At 40.9% G+C, this 23,049-nt stretch overlaps 1 protein-coding gene across 1 annotated transcript in view; it reads left to right on the top strand.

Annotated features, from left to right (window-relative positions):
- Positions 1-21,854, top strand: part of DMRT2 (doublesex and mab-3 related transcription factor 2) — a 111,740-nt gene extending 89,886 nt beyond the window's left edge. The window contains exon 4 of the mRNA XM_079790925.1: positions 21,788-21,854. Within this exon, the coding sequence (XP_079647051.1) occupies positions 21,788-21,813 (26 nt within the window). The 3' untranslated portion in view covers positions 21,814-21,854. The remainder of the gene's footprint in view (positions 1-21,787) is intronic.
- Positions 21,855-23,049: the final 1,195 nt, after the last annotated feature.

Here is a 23,049-nt window from a genome sequence, read left to right on the forward strand (position 1 = left end):
TCAAATGTTGCTATTTAGGAGAACAAATGCATTCTAAACTAGTTAGTATAGTACTCCCTATTGCCGCTTTTGGCTTCTCCCTGATCCCATTAAACAAAAACTAAATCAAAACAACCCCAAACAAAAACCAATCCATTTCTAGACTTTAGAACTCCTAGATACATAATAGGTATTTTATAACTTTTACAAAGGTAGTTTTCCATTCCAGTGTGCTTTTTTTCACACTTCAACATCATCCAGATAATAAGTAAGCAACCACTAGTAGGATTAAACTTATTAAATAGAGTTAATAACCACAAAGACCAATCAAACCGAACCACAACAATAGAAGTAGCAACAGGAAAAACACAAAACACCATACTCTGAGTTTGTCAGAATCCTATCTAATAAAGAGGGAATATGCTAATTGACCCTCACACCATCACAAAGATGGCGGCGCCCACAGCCAATAAGGAGGGAATATGCTAATTGACTGCCCCGCCCTAAAAATGGTGGCGCTCACAGCCACAAGATGGTGGCACCCAGTCCCCTCAGCCCTGCCTGGGCACCTGCCTCTGGAGTCCCCCAGTCCCCTCAGCCCCCCAGCTGCCCAGGGCCGGCCCGAGGTGCAGGCAAGCCTCAGATGGTGGCTGCCCAGCCGCCCAGGGCCGCCCAAGGTGCAGGTAACCAGGGCCGCCCGAGGTGCAGGTAACCAGGGCCGCCCGAGGTGCAGGTAACCAGGGCCAGCCAAGGCTTGCACTGCTGGCAGTGGCAGCAGCAGAGGTGTGATGAGGTGTCGCCTTTCCCTGATCACCGGGTCACCTCCTGCCCCTGAGGGCTCCCGGACCGTGAGAGGGGGCAGGCTGGGCTGAGGGACACCCCCCCTCAGTGCATGAATTTTCATGCACTGGGCCTCTAGTGATATATAATGTATCTGATATAACCTGCAGAGGTTTCTCCTTCAAGAGTTTAACTACAAGCAAAGGTCCCTGAGACCTGCATCCCAAGGTCATGGGTGCTATTTTGAAGAGTATTGCATGTGTGCATCTTTCTTTCTTAATAAAGATTTTTTATTGCTTTTTGGAGAGAGAGGAAGGGAGAGGGAGATAGAAACATCGATGTGAGAACGAAACATGGATGCATCGATTGGCTGCCTTCTGCATGCCCCTACTAGGGATAGAGCCTGCAACCGGAGAATGTGCCCTGGCCGGAAATCCAACTGGCAACCTTTCAGTATACAGGGATGATGCCCAACCAACTGAGCCACGCTAGCCAGGGCACATGTGTGCATCTTTGCTATGAGGTGGAATAGCCATTCTCTCTTCACTGAACCCTCTGTCTGTACAGCCTGGGTGCTTCCTCTGTATGATGCTCTGTAATTGTAGTTTGACCTGCCCTAGCTAAGAAGACCTGTAAAGACTGACCAGCTCAGGGGGAGGCAGAGTGGGAAGAGTCAGATTCTCTGGACTAGAGACATTACTTGACTTTCCCTAGAAAGTCATAGGACTCCAGGCCTCCAGAAAAATTGTTGAAATGTGACTTTGTGAAAGTTAGATAATCTCTCTGGGAAGGGGTTGGCAAACTTTTCTGTGAAGGGCCAGATAATAAATACTTTTGGCTTTGTGGACTGTCTGGTTTCTGTTGCAACTACTCACCTCTGACATAGCAAAAGCAGCCATAGACCATGTGTAAATGAATAGCTGCAGCTATGTTCCAATAAATCTTTATTTATAAAACATATGCAGCAGGCTGACTTTGGCCCATGAACTATAGTTTGCCTCCATGTGCTTCAAGCCTTGGTAATCTTATGGTTAAAATTACTATCTATAGTGATATGTTAGAATGCAGTTAGGCTGTAAAGATGAATATTATTTTTAAGCAAACTATATGTAAGTGGTTATAAATGGGAGTTTCTTTTCAGGGGGAACTCAAATGCCTTGGGAGAATCACCAGACTTTCTACCACTTAGGCAAGTCTAATTTCCTAGATGGTTTTCTGGTTACCTAGCAGTCCTAATGGAAAGGAGCTTGCATGAGTCAGCTGTCAATAAATAGGCAACTTGCAGTAGAGAGAACTGGGAGGTAGGAAAGGAAAGGCCTTTGGCCATATATACCTGGACTTCGCTAAATTGTCTCTTGAAATAAATAATGATTTTGCACAAAGCCATTTGGCTTGGGACATATCTTTTAGTTACTCTGACAAAGTGTTTGTGGTTGCCTTTGGCTTGCTCCTAGGGAGGAAGGCTTAGCTTAGAAAAAGTTGCTCAGGAAGGCAGAGGCGAAGGGACCTTCTAGAAGGGTTGACCTGGGAGGTGACAGGACTTCTGGGAAGGGAAGCATGAGATGCAATAGCACTGTGAGTCTAGGGTGTGCAGAGTGCAGGAGGGTGGCTGTGAGCAGCTCTGCTGTCTCCTGGGCTAAAATCCAGGAGACCCTCCTCACCCTGGGACCTACCCAGAGAGGGAACTGTATTGATTGGTTGGCTGGTCTTGTCTTGATTTGTCTGATTTCATGCAGAAATCGTTTTTCTTAGATGGCTGGTCAGCTTTTTCCTTTTAAAGTTGGAAATAACAGTGCATGGCCTGAGGGGTCACAAGCAGCTTGCTCAGTTTTTATTTACAACCTATGATCTAATTTTAACAAGAGAGACTAGAAAACTGCTTCTTTACTCCTGTGTTTCACATTTGCCCAGATATTAGCATTTAGGTGATTAAAATGTGGTATCTCTCTTAAAAGCTGTGGCTGACATTTTTATATTCTTAAATGCCTTCGCTAGAGCAAAGCAAATTGTTCCAACCTTAAAATATAGACACAGGGGCCCCAAATATTTGTTTAGGAGATGTGAAAATGTTTCTTTCTCTTTTATTTGTGTGATTTCAAATGTCTACAACTTAAAGTGTTATATGGGCAGAACAATGCAATCTGTTTAATACACTGGTAAAAAAAGATACATCTCTCCATGGCCGTGTGACTCAGTAAGTGTCGGCCCATGGACTGAAGGGTCACAGGTTTGATTCCCGGTCAAGGGCATGTACCTGGATTGCAGGTTCAATCCCCAGCCCTGATTGGGGTGCATGCGGGAGGCAACTGATTGATGTGTCTCTCTCACATTGATGTTTCTCTCTTTCCCCCTCTTTCCATTCTCTGAAAATCAATGGTAAATATTCTTGGGTGAGGATTAACATAAATAAACAAACAAATAAGATACATCTCATCAGTCCTGGAAGCGAGCATGAGAAACCTGAGTGTGGCTCTGAAGGAGGAGGAAATGATTGCGTGTGTGTGACGTGGTCTACAGGAGTGGAAGCACACCCAGACAGATGTTAGTGATGATAGAGGGAATCACATTTATTATTGGAATGTGTGCCATCTGGAAATGTTCTTCTCTATTTATAATAATAAATAAATGGTCCAGAAACTTTTAATTTTTCTTGATCTTAAACAAGCAAGCAAGCAAGCAAACAAACATAGTATGTCTCAAATAACAATCCCAAGGTAGGCTTTTGGATGGGTGGGGACTTCTGCTCTCTTTGGTCACTAGGTTCCTCTATGCTGTTGCTCCAACCTCCGCATCCCATGGTGTATCCTCATCTGTTTGATGTGAGCTGTGTGTGAATACATTATAAGAATATACATTTATTCCATGGGATAATATAAAACTATGTTAATTCTAAATGGAAAAATGCATCTAATAATATTCTTTTCTGATATCCTTTTCAACAACAAAGCTGTTCACCTATAATTTATGTTGTCCTTTTTCAAGGAGTGAATCTTTTGCAGGCCTGTCCTTACTGAGTCCTCACCTCCTCACAGCAAGCTACAAGCCTGGCGTTCCCGAGGCTGGAGTTCTCAGTAATGAGTCCAAAGTGTGGGGAAGGAGCTGGAGGCTGCTTGAATAATGAGAAAACCAAAGGGAATGAGAGTAACAGTGACAACAGATAGCTTTGTCTTGTGTAAATTAGGTTTGTCTGGAGCAACAGAAGCTCAGATAAACTCAAAGTGAAATTTCAACTACGGGCTCATGTTACCGTCAAAAGCAATTGAAAAAGCTGAAAAATAACCCAAGCCACTCTCTAATCAGGAATATATTTTCTAGGTCATGTGGGCAGAGAGAGCCAAGTCCTAACTGTTCCCTTTTGGGTGGTCCTGGTAGGCTTGGTTTGGTGGGTGCACCCATTGGCTCACCCACCTCCGCACTCCTAGTTGACTTGGCTGGAGAAACTACCCACGGTGTCTTGTGTTTCCCCAGCAGACCCTCTGTGCTCCCTGATACTCACTTCTTTGTATAAACACCACACTTTAGAGTTGACAGGCCTTGGGTTTCACTTCACACTCAGAGGCAGAGGTCTGTCAGCTTTTAAGTGAAAGGTTATAGCCTGTGTAAACCTTATCCATGATAAGCTGGAAGGAAAGGAGAACTCCGAGTGCTCAAAATGGCTTGTTTTCCTTAAGATAAGCTCTGAGAAGAACTTTCATTGGCTGGCACATTTCCTGGCAAAACAAATAATGATTCTAGGGGTAACAGACATGGAGGAAGAAGTGTGGTTTTTAGAATCAGACAAAATTGGGTTCTGATCCTAACAATCCCAAACACCAGCTAGTTAGTTGCTGGAGACAACGAATTATTTCTAAGTGTTCATTTCCCCTCACTTGTTTTGAAAATAGAACAGTTGGCCTCATCACTCTTCAGGTTGAAAATGTATTTCCAAGACTTTGAATCTAGGTGTGGGCAAATGGCTAAGTTTTCCTAAACGAAATGTGAGTGGAAGTGTTGTGAGAAATACCAGCATCACTTCCTTAAAGGAAATCATCAGCCTTTCACCACTTACCCAGAGCCATTTTTTATGGGTTGAAACTGATGTGGCGTTGAGGAGCCGACTCCCACCAGGCCAGTGAGGACTGCAGTGTAGAGAATGGTGAAGCAGCAGCAGAGAAGGAACCTGGGTCTCTGAATTATAACCCAGAGCAGCTGCTAACTTTTCCTAGCCCACCTGTGCCTGTACCATCAACTGAGAGAAAATAGAGCTACCTTATTTTTTTGTCACTATATTATTTGATCTAGCTTATATTCTAATTAACAAATTGACTTTGAGGAAGTTAATTAATTTCTCTGCCCTTCAGTTTTCCTATCTTCTTTACAGGTGTGTTGTGAAGATTACACAAACAAATGAATATTAGCCTGTTTGTTGTTGTTGTTTTTTTAAATTTAATTTTTTTATTTAAAAAAAATCTTTATTGTTCAGATCATTACAGTTGTTCCTCTTTCTCCCCCCACACCATAGCTCCCCTCCACCCGGTTCCCACCCCACCCTCTGCCCTTACACCGCCCCCCCGCCACTGTCCTCATCCATAGGTGTACGATTTTTGTCCAGTCTCTTCCCGCACCCACCACACCCCTTTCCCCCCAAGAATTGTCAGTCTACTCCCTTTCTATGCCCCTGATTCTATTATATTCACCAGTTTATTCTGTTCATCGGATTTTTTATTCACTTGATTTTTAGATTCACTTGTTGATAGATATGTATTTGTTGTTCATAGTTTTTATCTTTACCTTTTTCTTCTTCCTCTTCTTAAAGAATACCTTTCAGCATTTCATATAATACTGGTTTGGCGGTGATGAACTCCTTTAGCTTTTTCTTATCTGTGAAGCTTTTTATCTGACCTTTAATTCTGAATGATAGCTTTGCTGGGTAGAGTAATCTTGGTTGAGGGTTCTTGCTATTCATCACTTTTAATATTTCTTGCCACTCCCGTCTGGCCTGCATAGTTTCTGTTGAGAAATCAGCTGACAATCGTATGGGTACTCCCTTGTAGGTAACTAACTGTTTTTCTCTTGCTGCTTTTAATATTCTTTCTTTGTCTTTTGCCCTTGGCATTTTAATTATGATGTTTCTTGGTGTGGTACTCTTTGGATTCCTTTTGTTCGGGGTTCTCTGCACTTCCTGGACTTGTAAGTCTATTTCTTTCACCAGGTGGGGGAAGTTTTCTGTCATTATTTCTTCAAATAGGTTTTCTATATCTTGCTCTCTTTCTTCTTCTGGCACCCCCATAATTTGGATGTTGGCATGCTTGAAGTTGTCCCAGAGGCTTCTTACACTATCTTCATATTTTTGGGTTCTTTTTTCTTTTTGCTTTTCCGGTTGGGTGTTTTTTGCTTCTTCGTATTTCAAATCTTTGACTTGATTCTTGGGATCCTCTAGTCTGCTGTTGGATCTCTGTATATTATTCTTTATTTCAGTCAGTGTATGCTTAATTTCTAGTTGGTCCTTTTTCATATCCTCGAGGGTCTTGCTAAATTTATCGGTGGTTTCTAGAAGATTCTTGAAAAACCTTATAACCGTGGTTTTGAACTCTATATCCAGTCATTTGCTTTCCTCCATTTCTATCATTTGTGACCTGTTTCTTTGTCTCCGCATTTTGGCTGCTTCCCTGTGTTGATAGAGTGGCTTTGTGTGCTAGGTGTCCTATAGGGCCCAGTGGCTCAGCCTCCCCAGTTACCTGAGGTGGACACTCTTGGTGCACCCCTTTTGTGGGCTCTGTGCACAGTCTTGTTGTAGTTAAGCCTTGATTGTTGTTGGTATCACTGGGAGGAATTGACCTCCAGGCCAATTGGCTGAAAGGATCAGCTGTGTCTATGATGGGAGAACTTATGTGCTGGAGACACCCTTATGGGGCAAGACTTGCTTCAGTGGGGCTTTGGTGCTCACTGAGTCTGCCCCTTGAGTGTGTCCCTATGGATCTGAGGAGTTGTAATCTGGATGATCCCACTCTGACCACTGGGTACACTGGCTCTTGAATCTCCAAGGAGGTGCAAATTTAGCCTCTGCCTGAGGCCACCCAGCAGGAAATACAGAGAAATCTGCAGATTCCTCTTCTTTGTTTGGGGTTTGGAGGTGCCCAGATGATGCCCAGCTGTGAAGCAATGCAAGCTGCTGTGGAGCCCTGGGCCTTCTTGGAAGTTCTGGTGCTCTCTGACCCAGCTGCATTTGTTAGGTAATTTTAGATGGCAAAGGGCCAGGCCATTCATATGCAAAAGCCTTCTGAGCTTGGGTAGGCGGGGTCTCAGGGAATCAATAGGGCAGAGCAAACAGCTATGGCTGATCCTCAGCCCTGCCCTAAGAGGCCCCCAGGTCTCAGTGTCCCTTGGTAATTGCTGCAAGCACCTCTGAGAGAAAGCCGCCCTCAAGTTCCACCTGAAGCCAGACAGTCCAGTTTCTCCCCATATGAGTCTGGGTCCCCAGAGTCTTGCCCAGAAGTGGAGTTAAGAGCAGTCGGGAGTTTGTGTCTCCCTCCTGATTGAGGCAACACCATGTCCTCTGTTGCCAGCCCTCTCCACGCGAGCGCACGCCTCCGTACCTCTGCACTTTACTTCCGCACCTCCTCTGAGTCTCAGTATGCTTTTCTCTTTCCTTCTAGTTGTAGAATTTCCACTCAGCCAGCCTTCCTGTGGTTCTGGATGCTGTCCGTTTTGTCTTTTAGTTGTAGTTTTGAAGTCATTGTGCGAGGCAGCAATTTCAGGTGTTTACCTATGCCGCCATCTTGGTTTCTCTCTAGCCTGTTTGTTGTGTGTTCTGCTTGCCTAGTGCTATTATTGTTTATGTATGCATGTAAGTCTACCAGGAAACCATAGATTTTCAAGATTGAAGAAATGAAGACGTATAACATGTTTTCATTTTCTCTGTGTCACAACAAGAGTGACCAACCATTCCAGTTTTCCAAAGACTGAGAGGGGTTTTGGACAGTGGGACTTTCAAAACTTTTAAAAATGATACAGTCTCAGGCAAACTGGATCAAGTCCAGAAAGAGGAAAGAGTTGGTCATCCTAGTTCAGCACACCAGCCAGAGAAGTTCTTTGAAATAAGTGATAATTCCGAATTTGAGGTAACAAACATCCAGATTCTCTCTCTGGATCTGGTGGGAATTTAACCCATCAATGCCAACCCTACAGTTCTTGTAATTTCTTTTTCTTTGAGACACTCATTATTGCAGATAAGAAATGCCTATTACATACCTCTGCCATTACTAACTAGCTCATTGCCAACCTGAAGAAGTGATGTTACCATTCTTTTGTAGTAAGGAAATGTAGGCTGTAGCTATAAGCAAATGGTGGCATAGTCATAGTTACTTTGGGTAACTTTATATCCAATTCTAATGGATTACTAGGTGATCACATTGGTGGTTCCACACATTGGGAAGATGATTGAAATATTGATTGCTTTCCTGGGGCAGATTTGGTTCACTTATTATGACTATAGGTTCATTCAGGGGAGGAGAGAGCAGAAATACAGCTCATTTATCCATAAATACTGAACCCACTGGTTCACTATTCATTGCTTATGCTATATCTACTACTAAAATTGGGGTTTGAGTTTACCTACTAGTAAATTGCTTTGGTGAGTTTTAACTTAGTGAGAACTTAGAGAATAAAATCCAGCTTGTTTTTTCTTGATATAACTTTACTCAGATTTTACTCATTACCCCCCACCACCACCACCACCATTTCCTCCTGAGTATGAAGAGGATTATGATTATATCCTAGACCAGGTCTGAGCTCATTCCTCCAAATATGACTCGGTGTCTCCAGCAGTCACCTGAACACTAAACACACGTATCTTACATTCTGGGGTGATGTCGTGGGCCAGGGCCATGTGCCCTCTGCAATTGCTGTTCATCTTTGATTCTGGAACTTTTTTTGTTGGTCTTTCTAACTGCTATAATAACTTGATAGTGATATTTTCCAGGATTTACTGGCTTTATCTCTAGAAGTACCTGGAAGAAATCTTCATCTTAAGTGAAATCATATGAGGACAATAGCCCCTCTGGCAGTAGTAAAGAACAACTATTATATAGTTAACATCAAGTGCAAAGCCAGTGTCACTGTGGGGCTGTGATAGTCACTATTGTTGATTTCATTGGACTGGTTAGCTAAAGGGATGTTCTCCACCCCTCAATTTTCCCAAGGTTCATGCTGGACATAAAGAATGGTTTTTCCAAGTCCTAAGGAGACCATGATTTGCCAAGGATACATGAGTATTGTAGGTAAGTAGGCAGTCCAGTTCTTTCTATGGCAGGAGTTATCTGTCTTCACAGACCAGATTGCATTTTCATTGCTGAGAGCTATCACTTTCTTATCAAACAGATATTTTGGCTCTCTCTGCCAGAAAAGCAACCTAATGAAGTGTTGCATACTTTTACAATGTTTTTCTTTGGCATCATAATGTTATGATTTTAGCTTGTGTAATATTTATGTGAGGGGAAGTACAGATCTAGAAACTAACTTTTTAGGTTCAACAATCAGAAGACTGTTAGCTAGAAAAAGAGAATGTACTTTCTCATAAACTTGCTTTTTTCATTTTTAATAGCAAGGAAAAGTTCTTACTATAGTAATGGAATCTTAAACAATACATATATGATCTATAAGGAGACCTACATGGCTAGAGACGTATTTTTATTGTATTCTGGGGCTTAGGATGTTTCTGAAGTTTCCTGTTTCAGAAAATTTGAAAATTCTAAGCAAGAGTAATATTTCTGCTTCTGGCACTCTGATAATTTCCTAAAATTATCAAGAAGAGGAGCTAAAATGTTATAGCATTGCATATATTGTCCTTGAGAACCTGAAAGAAAACATTGCAAATGTTTATTGACTAGATTTAAATGTCTTACTAACATTGTTTTCCCTTGGGGCAGTTTTCTTATTTCATATAGAAAACAGATATAATAATACTGCAAAGGTTTGCTATGGGAATTAAATATGTAATGCTTATAAAGCTCTTAGTCTAGTGTCAGGAACATGGCAAGAACACAAATGTTTTATATTGTATTATAAATGTCCTCATTATCATTATACTGTCTAAAAACTGTGGAGGACATAAAGAAAGATCTGTCTTCAAAGAATTTATAATCTAGTTGGTCAGATAGGGCTTAAGCTTGTGGATTTTTCTATAATATATATAGGGGCCAAATTTCTGCTTCTATATGAACTGTTAATATTGGACTGACTGGGAAAGTTAGATTTTAGCCTAGTGGGTAGACCAGAGAGCAGACGTTCAGAGAATGCAGGCAGAGGTTGAGTACTCAGAAATCAAATATGGATATTCATAACCTAAGTAAGCAATTGCAAGACACAAAATTTAGGCAGCAGTCCATGGATAAAAATGATTAAGAAAAATGCTTAGCTGGGGAGTAAGACATAGATTTACTGGAAAATTTGAATTGGGCAGTTTTTCTTTCTTTTTGTGTTGCCTTGCTACTTTCATAGATCTAGAGCAAGCATGTCAAACTTGCGGCCCAGCCAATATAACGTTTTAATAAAAATTTTGTAATTTAATTTTTACAATATCGTGTTATATATAATTGTTAATAATGAACTACAACATTCGCTAATGACTGATTACTATAATCGTGTTGCATTCATTCCCTTACTCGCCTTAATGTGCAGGTGCACCATTTCACTCCACTAATACCAGCAGCGAATATTTTAGCAGCTGATTGCCACGTCATTAGTCTTGTACTGACTTGTTTGGTGTACACAACAGGAAATATTTTGCTTTTGGAGAACAAGAAAAATAGGTTTATTTGCATTACGCTTATTAATTTGTGCAGTTATTCAGTGTCTGGTAAGTTAATGTTCAAGAAAAAATATTAATTATTATTAAAATGTCCTATTATTTTATGTTAACGATTACTCATTTGTTCCAGCCCTTTATATTCAGCATGTCTCTATCGAAATAATTCTACATTTCTATGAAAATTAAAGCTTTTGTTTTTTTGTGCCCCACATAAACAAGCCTTGTTTATTTGGCCCGTGTTAGCCTTTGAGTTTGACATGCTTGATCTAGAGTTTCCCTCTTGGTCTTTGCCTCAGTCTTCCCCTGTCTAGCTACTAACAACAACTGTACTGGTATAATTGGGAAAGGCTTCATGCAGGAAATGGGACTCTCACTTAACCTTGGTAGCTGGGAAGAATTTAGACAGGATAAAGAAGAACAGAATTGCATATCAGATGGGAGGAAAATGAGCACTAAATGAAGGTGAGAAGAGCATGTTCCTGGGGCCCAGTAATGAGGTTATAGAGGGCGCTAGGGGGTTTATATAAGGGAGTAGTGGGATAGGTGAGCTGGAGCCATATTGTGATCAGCTCAGTCCAGCAAATCTGGATTATCATTTAGGTAGAGCAAAGTGTTGATAAGTGTTAAGATTGCCTTCTTTTGAGTTCATATCTTTTATTAACCCATGTTCAATGATTTGCTTTCTGGTTTATTGAAGCAGTAGGTCTGACCATCCTTGCCACAAAGTGTCTGTCAGAGCACTGACCATAAAATCTTGAGCAGCACATTCATCTGAAGGGCACTTCTAGCAATGGCCCCTGATTTTGACATTCTCACCCCCGTTATAGTGTTTCAGGACAGCCAGCTTACTCTTCTTTCTCTATGCCTGTTCTTGTTGGGAGAGGTGTACGAGTTCTCTCTTTTCTTAGCACCATTATGAAGCCTCAATGTAAGATGAAGGGTGGGGTCCTCCTAAATATTGTAGTCATAGGATGTCCATCCTCCAGTTGCTTGCCAGCAAACTTTTGAATATGCAGTACAGTATTATTAACTATAGTCACCATGTTGTACAGTACATCCCCATGACTTACTTATTTTATAACTGATAAAGCCTTTCTTCAGAGCCTCTCTTCCCCACTTCACCCATTTCATTCACCTCTCCACTCTGGCAACCACCAATATGTTCTGTATCTACAAGCTTTCTTTTCCTTTCCATATACAAGTGAGATCATAAGGTATTTGTCTTTCTCTGTCTAACTTCACTTACCGTAATTCTCTCCAAGTCCATCCATGTTTTTGCAAATGGCAAAATTTCCTTCATTTTATAGTACATATATTGTACCACATCTTCTTTATCCATTCATCTATTGATGGAGACTTATATTGTTTCGTGTCTTGGTTAGTCTATATAATAAAAGGCTAATATGCAAATCGACCAAATGGTGGAATGACCAGTTGCTATGGTGTGCACTGACCACCAGGGGGCAGATGCTCAATGCAGGAGCTGCCCCCTGGTGGTCAGTGAGCTCCCACACGGGGAGTGCCACTCAGCCAGAAGCCAGGCTTGCTGCTCCTTAGCACTGCCATAGAGGCTCACGGCTAGCAAGCGCAGCGGCGGTGGCAGGAGCCTTTCCCGCCTCCGCGTCAGTGCTAAGGACCCCTCGGGGGATGTCCAACTGCCAGCTTAGGCCCATTCCCGGGGAGTGGGCCTAAACCAGCAGTCGCACATCCCCTGAGGGGTCCGGGACTGTGAGAGGGTGCAAGCTGGGCTGAGGGACCCCCCAGTTCATGAATGTCATGCACTGGGCCTCTAGTTATAAATAATGCTGTGGGGGTGCAGATATCTTTCAAATTAATGTTTTTTTTAAATAAATGCCCAGAAGTGGAATTGCTAGATTATATGGTAGTAATATTTTTTTAAAATTGATTTTAGAGAGAAGAAGGGAGAGAGAGAGAGAGAAGAGAGAGAGAGAGAGAGAGAGAGAGAGAGAGAGAGAGAGAGAGAGGAGCATCCATACGAGAGAGAAACATCCACGTGAGAGAGACTCGTTGATTGGTTGCCTCCCACCTGTGTCCCAACCGGGTATTGAACCTGCAACCTGGGTATGTGTCCTGACTGGGAATTGATGTATAGGACTATGCTCTGATAAACCGAGTTACACTGGCTAGGATTGGTAGTTCTGTTTTTAATTTTTCAAGGAAACCCCATGCTGTTATCCATACTGGCTACACCAATTTGCATTCACATCAATAATGCACAAGGGTTCCCTTTCTCTACATCCTTTGCGACACTTGTTATTTTTTTTGATAATAGCCATTCTGACTGGTGTGAGGTGATATCTAATTGTGTTTCTGATTTTCATTTCCTGATGATTAGTGATGTTGAGCATCTTTTCACATATCTATTGGCCATCTGTATGTATTCTTTGGAAAATGTCTATTAAGATCTTCTACCCATTTTAAATATCAGATTGTTTATGTTATTGTGTTGTTTGTTTTTTATTCCTGTATTTTGAATATTACTCCTTATCAGATATATGATTTGAAAATATTTTCTCTCATTCAGTAGGTTGCCTTTTCATTTTGCTCATGGTTACTTTTGATGTGCAGAGCTTCATAATTTAATATAATTCTCTTGTTTGTTTTTGCTTTTGTTGCCTTTGATTTTGGTGTCAGATCCAAAAGATCATTGCCAAGACTGATGTCAAAGAGCTTAATGCCTATGTTTTCTTATAGGGATTTTATTTAAAGTGGTAGAAGAGAAGTAGGTGCCCCTGCTCGCAGGCTTCTGAAAAGCAAATGCAAATGCCTTTTGGAGGAAACTGCTTTCCTTTCATTCAGGACAATAAGCAGCTTACTGTTACGATTTACTAAACATTTTAGGGAAAAAAGTCATCATTAGTGAAAACCAACAGAAACAACATGTAATAGAAATAGATCCATAAAAACTTCAGATACTGACATTTTTAGGCATAAAATATGTGTTTATCATATTTAAAGAAACAAATTTGTTGATAAATATTAAACCATAATCATTAATCATATTTGGATTGCATGTGAGAGTTGAATTATTTGGGGAAAAACACTCTATTGTGTTTAATGGCAGATTTGACTAGTTTCTCCAAAGCACATGTGTCTATATTGTATTTGCTGCTATTCTAATTACAGGGGAGTACTGGGGGTGGTATTTGAGCTTACTTGCTATGAATGCCAATTCAAGAAACTTAACTAATTGGATATTATTTGGAAGAATGAAGCAACATTTCACACTTCCAGAAATCCTTGAAAATCTTGTGTGGTACTGTGCTAGGTACTTTAAGGGAATACAAAAATATGCATGGGTTGCATTTTCCAGAACACTCAAAATATTGAGAGAATAAGACATACAAATCTCAGATACAGAATAGACTATGTATATGCTAATTTATAAGAATTGATGGCACAGGCATGCAGCATGGGATTTGGAAGAAATATTAATTGTTGGGAAAAATGATTTTCAGAGGAATTTTATTCAGGGTAAGTGCTGTTACTTTTTCAAAAGAAATTTCTTGACAGATCATTGTGGGTGGAAGCTGAGATGCCAAGTGTCCTGAATGAATTGCCCTACTCAGGATAGAGCAAGACATTTGTTGGTTGTGGGAGAGAGGGAGAGGGAGGGGGAGAGAAGTGAGGAGGGAGAGGGAGCTTGACATGGAGCCAGAAGGTAATACATAGTTGCATGCTTCTCAGTATAATTTCTCTCTAAATCTTCAATAATACCTACAAAGATTATGAAATGCTTAATATAAAGACTTTTGTTTTTTGGACTGAGTCATGTGTTCTGTCTTTAGTGAGACAGAATGGAGATATTTTGGATGCAGGGTATAGGCAGCAGAGTGAAATGGGAGGATATGAGTGATAGGAACTCATGGATATGAAGAGGAAAACTTCATGCCAGCCCAGAATATGGAACTGGAAACTGGGTCAGGTTTAAGTACATTTCTGAGAAGAATGAGGCCTGAGACCACATCTGGATAATGATAAGAAAGCCCATGGGACAGATAGCATCTGAATTGGAACCTTGAAGTGAGGGTTGGACTTTAGTAGAAAGCTATGCAGAGAAAAGAAGATTACAGGAGGACTGAGCATGAGCAGAGGCATAGAGGATGGAACATGCTGGGAGCTGTTATCATAATCAGTGGCTATGCCTACAGTGTTTACAAACCAGGCTAAGGGAAAAGCAGAGACTGACCCAACTTGAATCTGGCTGAGTAGGACAGAACCTAGGACTCTGGGTCCCCTGCAGTCCTCATGTGTAGGTGGCTCTTAGCTTTCCATTGCACTTGGAACCTGCATCTTTGTGGCCTCCTTCCTGCTATATCTGCTCCTGTGGACTGGCTTTCTGCCTCCTGCAAACGAAAGTGAGGGCAGTCTAGGTTTCAGGAATGGGGTGCCCACAGTGGCCAACTGTGCAATGCTGTGTCTCCTGGTTATGATTAAGTTGTCGTTTGGCACATTTTTGCTTGGATATGGCTCTGTGGAGCACCATGGGAGATGTCAAACTCCATAACTAAGCCCTGGAACCAAAGCATTCATATACAAATAAGTGAAAGCAGACCTGTCACTGGGGCCTGCCCCCTGAAATATGGCAGCTCACATCTTTGAAAGTTACAGATCCCACTGTCTATCATCCCCCATAGATTCTCCATCACTGATGCTTGTCAGCTCATATGCAACCTGAATCTTTTGACACTGGGGGAAAGGTGAAGTAAAAGTGCAGTAAAACTCACTGTGGACTGGCAGTGTACTTGAATGTGATACTCCAGTTCAAAAAATAATGTTTGAAACAGCCTGGAGTTTCTGACAAAGATGTAATTAATGACCATCAAATGCTTTTTATTAAAAAGGGCATGAATCTAAAGCCACATAGAAGGTGAATTCTCTAGTCATTTTTTTTTAAGGCAAGGAAGTTGCATCTTTGAGTGCTATTTAATGACCATAGTTTGGTTCAGACAGTTGAGGATTTATCCAATGCTACATCAAAATCTATATTTGCTTTATAAACATAGTTGCTCAGTCACCAAGTGGCCACTCAATTGAAGTCAAAAGTTATCTGATTACAGGAATATAATGTGATCATTCTGGTTACTGTCAATATTTAGTAAACTTGTTCCAACCAAGCTCTCAGAAAATTCCCATGTTTTCATCTTGTATTTATACAGCTTGGGTAATATTCCCCCAGTTGTGGAAAGAGCTGCAATTTGAGAAGATGGCTTTGAGTCCTTTCAAAATGCTTTGCAATTTTTTCACTGTATTAAAGAGTTTGCAGGCCATTCCAAAATGGCCTTAGTCTAATATGATAAATTAGTGATACATGCTGTGTTTAGAGGTAAGATATGGAAAAGTTCCTTCATGCTAATTTCCTGCCCATTTGTACTCATTAGATCTTAAAATTCCCCATATATCTCTGTCAGGTAGATAAAAGTCTCCAATTACTTACCTTCTGCTTAGACATTTCACACACCTGGTTTTCGGTAATATTTCTAGAGCAGGCAGAGGGGGAGGCCTAAGGAAAGAAAACAAGGAAAATGCTTCCAGTTTGCAACATCCAATTTTATTACGTTGGGTCATAAACAACCCCAATTAGCAAAGCATGTTCACAGTTAAAGTTTCCCTTTGGAAAGCAGTTGTGTATACATTTCCCTGGGAGCAGATGGCAACTGTAGGATCATTGCAGTGTCCTTCATTTTGGAGATTTATAAGGAGAGGTGGGGCCGTGTTTACCAAGCATTCTGCTGTTCTCACCAACTCAGTTCCTTGTCAGGTCCAGTCAGATCTCTGGGAGAGGTTAAGTGTAGGAGTCCAGGGGGACCATTTGACATCTGCTCTACTTACGACTTTTTGATCTTGTTGTTTTTGACTTTTGAAGGGCAGGCCCGTGTTTGTGTGTGTGTGTGTGTGTGTCTGTGTGTGTGTGTGTGTGTGTGTGTGTGTGAGAGAGAGAGAGAGAGAGAGAGAGAGAGAGAGAGAGAGATGGTAGGCTTTGGTGTGGGAGAGAGAAGGAAAACAACTCCATGATGACAGATCAAATGAAAGCAAAATAACTTTTTTAAAGTTGAGTAGGATCACATGCTGTGAAATGATGACAATGGGAAGGAAAACACTGGGGGTCTCACATGTGAAACGCTTTGTGAACAGGAATATAAACCATGTGGTTGTTTTGCTATCATTAACCAGCACTTTAACATGGGTGTCAATGAAAACCAAATTATATACTTGAGTCATGGCCCTCAATTTGACTGAGCTCCTGGCATGGAACTTTTTTTTTCTTTTGCAACAACAAAATGAAATCTTGCCAAGATGAATACGGGGAAGCTCGGGCAGATAGTGGCCTAGTGATGATTAAGTTCACCAATCACTTCCTGTCTGCCCATTTGGGTTGCTGACATAGAAATACCATAGACTAGGTGGCTTATGAATAACAGGAATTTATTTCTCACAGTTCTGAAGAGGAAGTCCAAGGTCAAGGTGTTGGCAGATTCAGTGTCTGGTGAGGCTCTACTTTCTGGTTCATAGACATCTGTCTTTCTTCTGTTATTCCCTGGGGTTTCTTTTTCAAGGGCACTAATTCTATTATGCGGGCCCTACCCTCATGACCTAAGCACATCCCAAAGGCCCTGTCTCCAAATGCCAACACATTGGGGGTTAGGTTTCAACACATACATTTGGGGGAGGGGGACACAAACATTCAATCTATGGCACATCCCAAACTCTGGTCCTCATCTTCCTTGTGGGGGGTGGGAAGATAAATGAGGGGGAGGGACTGGGGATAGAAAAGGAAAATTTCCTTAAAGTATTAAAAAATCTGAAGTGTTCTGAAGCACCTTTGAAGAGTGGGGCAGAGAAATGGTGACAGAACCAGTCATTGCTGCTTAACATCAGGATTTGGAAGGTCAGGGCTGCAATAATCTCATCCCTGGCCTTCCCTGGTATACCACTGGGTGACTGTACAGCCTCCTCTAGATCCTGGAAGGATTATTAGAGGAAGGCCTGGAGATGGTGAAGATGGTCTTCACAGGTTTTAGCATTAACATGTCTTCCTGTCTTGACTACTCTCAAATATAGTCCCTGATTGTTTTTTTGTTAACTTCTCTAAAAAATGATATAGCAGGACCTGAAGCAATTCATCAAGAAGGCCTTTGTGTTCCTTGCAATGTCCCCTTCCACCTTTGGTTGAAGACTGGAACTATGTGTTCATTTGAGTTTGTGTTCTCTTGGTCTATGGCAAACGTCCTCTTCAGTTATTCTCAGACATGTACCAATTTGGTTTATCTGAGTATTTCCAATATGGCACCTAACTGAGGGTGAGAATATGAGTTTGGCTGTGGGGAGCAGGAATGTCAAATCCAGGATTTGGCAATAGGAAAGCTTGAAAGGCAAGCAGAGTGAAAGGGTGGTGTATCACAGGAGGACACGGAGGCCCAACTTTATGGGGTCTGGTTGGAGGGAATCTGATAGCTCCACTGCACCCTAGGATTCTATGTTTATGGAATGTCTGCAATAAGTAATTAGCATTGTTGTGTTGGTTTAGAGATCCTGAAGTTGGCATGTCCTCAGTCAAGACCTAGAAAGTGGTCAAAGTGAGATTTGACCCCAGGTTACTCGAACTCTGGTAATTAGTACCCTAAATCCTATTCCTTGGTCCTAAGAGACTTGGTGGCTAAGAAGTTTGTCAGTGTGTACTTTAGAGTTCAGATCCCACTAGAGGAGGCAGTCTGACTCCTTAATGACAATCCCATCTTTACCTAGGGATGAAAGGTTATTGTTTCCAGTGACATTTTTCTTGGGGCAGGGGGAGGTGCTACAGGTGGCTGCTGTTAGGCGGAACCTACCCTGGTTGCATCTTTGTGATCCAGCTGCCCTGGACATCCATCTCCACACCCTGGGTTCTGAGTCCACACATCTGGAAGGGGGCATGGGGCTGGGCTGCTGCCCCTCCTCTGCCTTTCATGTCACCTGGAGTCTGCTCAGCAAGGTCTACTGTGAGGGCTTAAAACTAATCTCCTATAGTTTATGAGCCCAAATCCATTTGCAATGAGGAAGACCCTGGCTGACCAGCGGCTTAAACAAATGTCCGCCTCTCTAGCATTCTTATGGCAAGACTCGAGTTCCACACACATGATGTAAGTGAGAGCCCGGGCAGGCCTTTCTCCCACACGTGGCTCAGAAATCATTTACAAAGCAAACAGAAAAGACAGCCCTGGGCAGGCAGCTCTTCCTTTCTCTCTGGGCCAGGCCTGCACTCGCAGGCCATTCCTAGAGGGCTCTGATCTGAAGGTGGGATTGAAAACAGGTGTCTACCCAGTGCCTATAAAATATATACTGGCAATAGGGGAGATCCTTGGAGATTCTTTCAACTGGTGGAAATATGGAGACAATTCCCAACTCTGACTCTGCCTGGATGCAGGCCTTCAGCTTCATCTCCCTTGGAAAAAAAAAAAAAATCCCCAGAAACTTTCAGGGAAACTGGGAGCATATGGTTCCACCATCCTGCTCTGTAGAAAGAAATGTGAAAAAGATTAGAGAGACTCTGTCAAAACGTCAGACTGGGCATTGTGTTGTTGGAAAAGTAGATCTTGTCTCCTGCCTGGGTCCTCCTTGCTCCCTCAGGACGACCCAAGTGACCTTGGGCTGTGTGGGCAAAGCTATGACTGTGATTTGGACGCCAGATTTACCCAATTTCTATTTAGCAAATAAATTGAATGTACTGCTGTTCGTGTTTGGGATAAATACCTGATTAAAGTCTCTTAAAATATGACTACTACTGCCCATAAAGGAAAGGAATTTCAGCCGGGCAATGTCTGTCTGGGGTGAGAGGATTGGGTTTCCTCTTTATTTGTTGTCAGCAAGTGCTCCTGATCTTTTCTACCTTGCAAGCTCATTAAGCAGATGCTTGAATGTGGGGATACTGACAACGCAGCTGCATTTCATTTGTAGATAATTGATGCAATAAATGTAATAACCAAACAAGATATGTTGACTTATGAGCTAATTTGGGTGTAGATGTTACAGCACTAGTGCAGCTGGAAATGTTTGCCCATCACAAATCTGTTTCAGATAAATGCCCCTTGTTCCTGTCCTCATAAGACACACACACAAAATTAAACCATCCTGTATATCTAACAATACATGTTCAGAAGATATGGTCAGGCTAAACAGTGTTAGAAAGAATATTAATATTAGCAATTCATTACAGAAACAGGTGACTTAACCCTTTACACTGTCGGGGGGCAGGGGCAAATTGAGGTGCTCAGACCTGGTTTCCTGAGGCACTATTGGTCTGGAAACCTGAAAAACCTCAGTTGGAAGGGTATGGATTCATTGTTTTTCTTCTGACCCCTTTTATTGCAGGCAGGATTTCCTTTTTATGGTCCATATATTTCCAGAGGCTCCTCACCTTTTATCTTCTCTGATATTTAAGCCAAGGCAATCTGAGCAGTGTGTGTGGGAGGCACAGTTCTGTGACTTTACAGCAGTGGCACTTGGTATTGACAGCTTTAACAGAAAGGAGTTTGTAATATATGAGAGACCCACACCTTGAAGAAGCCAGTCTCACCATCACTGATAGCCTAGGCCAGGGGTAGATAAACGATGGCCTGTTGCCTGTTTCTGTGTAGCTCAGGAACTAAAAATGTTTTTTACATTTTTAAGTGGTTGCAAGGTATTAAAAGAATAATATTTTGTGACACATGAAAATTATGTGAAATTCGCTTTTCAGTGTCCATAAATCAAATCTTCTTAGAACACAACCACACTCATTCATTTTTTATTTTTATTTTCTATGGCTACTTTGGTGGGTAGTTGCAACATTTACCATCTAGCTCTTAATAGAAAAAAATTGCCAACCTCTGGCCTAGACTAAAACACCACTAATTCATGCAAGTGGGGACAAGCTAAACTTGATTGCAGTGTATTTTAAATGGAAATGATCTTACTTCAATTAATGCACAAAGGGAGAACAGATCCATCACTGGTTGTTCAGAGGTCCTTCTCGCAGGAACCATTGTTAGGAGCATATCTCAGTATAGCCTAACTCTTCTGTCGGTCAAAGTTTGTATGCAAACACTATTTCTAATCTGCTTGAAAAATTTGGGTAATTTTTAATTTTATAATCTCATTTTTGTACTATAACTGTTCAGCAAATTGTTTTCTCAGTAGATATTTTTAAAACGTTTATTGAGGTAAAATTTTCATACATAAGTTTATAGTTTGATGAGTTTTTACAACAGTGTTTATTCACTTCATCGCCATCACAATCAAGATATAGACATTTCATCACCCCCGAAGCTCCCGTGTCCCTATGTGGTCACTGGCCTTCCCCTCTCCCTGGCCCCTGACTATGACGGATGTGTTTCTGTTCATATAGTTCTGTCCTTCCTGGGATGTCACAGAAATAGAATTATACAGGATGCAATAGATATTTTAAAGTACACTTCAGTTCCCCCACTGCAGTTTGACACCAGTATCTCTTAATTGACGAGCTTCTATTGTACATGCAACAACACTATATAATTAAGGTTATATCTATTTTTCTTTGTTATCTGGATGAGAAATTAAAAGTTTGTTGTACTGTTGTCTATATTGATACATTAAACTTATGGGACTAGAATTCTGAACTTAATATATGATGCTCTTTTTAAGAAAGAAAGAAAATTTTGGTATTAATTATACTGAATCTTCCCGAATGATTTTTGTGTGTGTGTGTGTGTGTGTGTGTGTGTGTGTGTGTGTGTGTGTTATACTCTGAGACTTTTAATAGCCCCCCAAATGATTTCTAAGATAGGTTTCTCTGTGAATGAAAATCGAGAAACTTGTTTATATGATCATAATCTGCCAGTCTACACCTTCTCTACACTTCATATATTGTATCTTAAAAAACAAAAAAAATTATTACCTGAAGTATAAGATTATTCTCTGGGAATGGGGAATTGGAGGAAATATTACTCACCATATGTCTAAACAAAAGGGAGCTGAGTACATGTGTGCTTGCTCTAAGACAAGTGTATATTTCCTGTGTCTATATTGCACTGATTTTCTAGCAAGTAAATTTGCTCTTTAGAAATAGTTGTTAATGTGCTAGTTTTCTTTGTAGACAATCTGACAATAATGGGACAATGCCGTTAGTGAGTGCAAATAAACTATAAAGCAATTAATATTCAAGATCATCAGCACTAATCTAGCACCTCCTTTCCCCTCTCATTTCTTCTCTTCCTCTCTATTTAGTGTCACACACCATTGCCCGTTGGTGACCCTCTTCTTATTGGCTAGGATGAGGAAATCCACAGGACCCATAAGTGGAAGCCACGCATGAACTTCAGTAATGTAGTGAGTATTTAACTATACCATGGGTCTTGCTAGATCTGGTTATCTGTCTTGACATTTTTATGCCTTTGCATAATTTTGTTCTAGAGCCCAGAAGAGTATCAAATATAGGTTTAACAAACTTTAAGCATCTTTCACAGTGGTAGGTTTTTATCTGAAAGGACTAGAATTTGCCTTCACTCTCTATACAAGTGGGTTTTAGATTGAAATTCAAGGTAGCAAGTTCAGAAATTGGGTTGAAGTTTTCATTTTATTTCAAACTGAACTCATGTTACTCCTGCTGAAAATTGTACTGACAGGCCTGTACATATAATTTATGATATTTCCTATCAAGATGTTTAGCTGAATTAGAAACATTTGTGAACAAGTTCTTCTGCAATTGGTTAAAAGGTATTTTTCTGCTGGGGAAGGGAGGGTGCATGGAGGGCAGAGGCACAGAGAGAACCTGGAATACCTTTTATTTCAACGACTGTTGATCAAGTAATTGACCATAAACTGTTTACAACCATGACCCCTGTTGCAACCACAGGGGAGGTGTTTATGGATAGACATTAAGCTCTTTTTTAAGTTGTTCACAAAGTGTACTGTTTACAGAGCAAATTTCCCCAAACATCTTATTTTTCTCTGAAACATTACATGAGGTAGATAACAAGGTTGGTCAGACTTAGCATCAAGAAAGAAAAGGAGAAGAACAAGGGAAGTTTTGCCTATATTTTTGGGAGAACCTGACTTTTTCAACAATGATTCCATTTTCATATTTCAGATTATGGAAAAGGGAAACCTCAATATAAGGTCTATTAGAAGCATTTTTTAAAAATAAAGAGAACCTCAGCATTTTAGACAGAAGCTATTGTATTGGCTTATTCAATTGCATAAAGAGAAACGAGATATTGACCACTTTGGTTTTTATAAAGGATCAATAAAACTTAATAATGAAGGGATGTAATATGACTGAGAGCAAAAATATACTTGAAACTACATTTTCAGGAGGTTAAGTAAGACACTACTAGTTTAAACCAGATTTTTTGTCAAAGTAAATGCCAAAAAAAATCTTTATATGAATTTTTTGTCAAATAAAAGAAAGGCACACTTCTTTTTAAAAGAATGTATTTTTGGAAGGTGTGATTATGGCCTAATGAACAAACTTCTCGAAAGAATGTGGT

Source organism: Cnephaeus nilssonii (genome assembly GCF_951640355.1).
Source record: "Cnephaeus nilssonii genome assembly, chromosome: 14".
NCBI lineage: Eukaryota > Metazoa > Chordata > Mammalia > Chiroptera > Vespertilionidae > Cnephaeus > Cnephaeus nilssonii.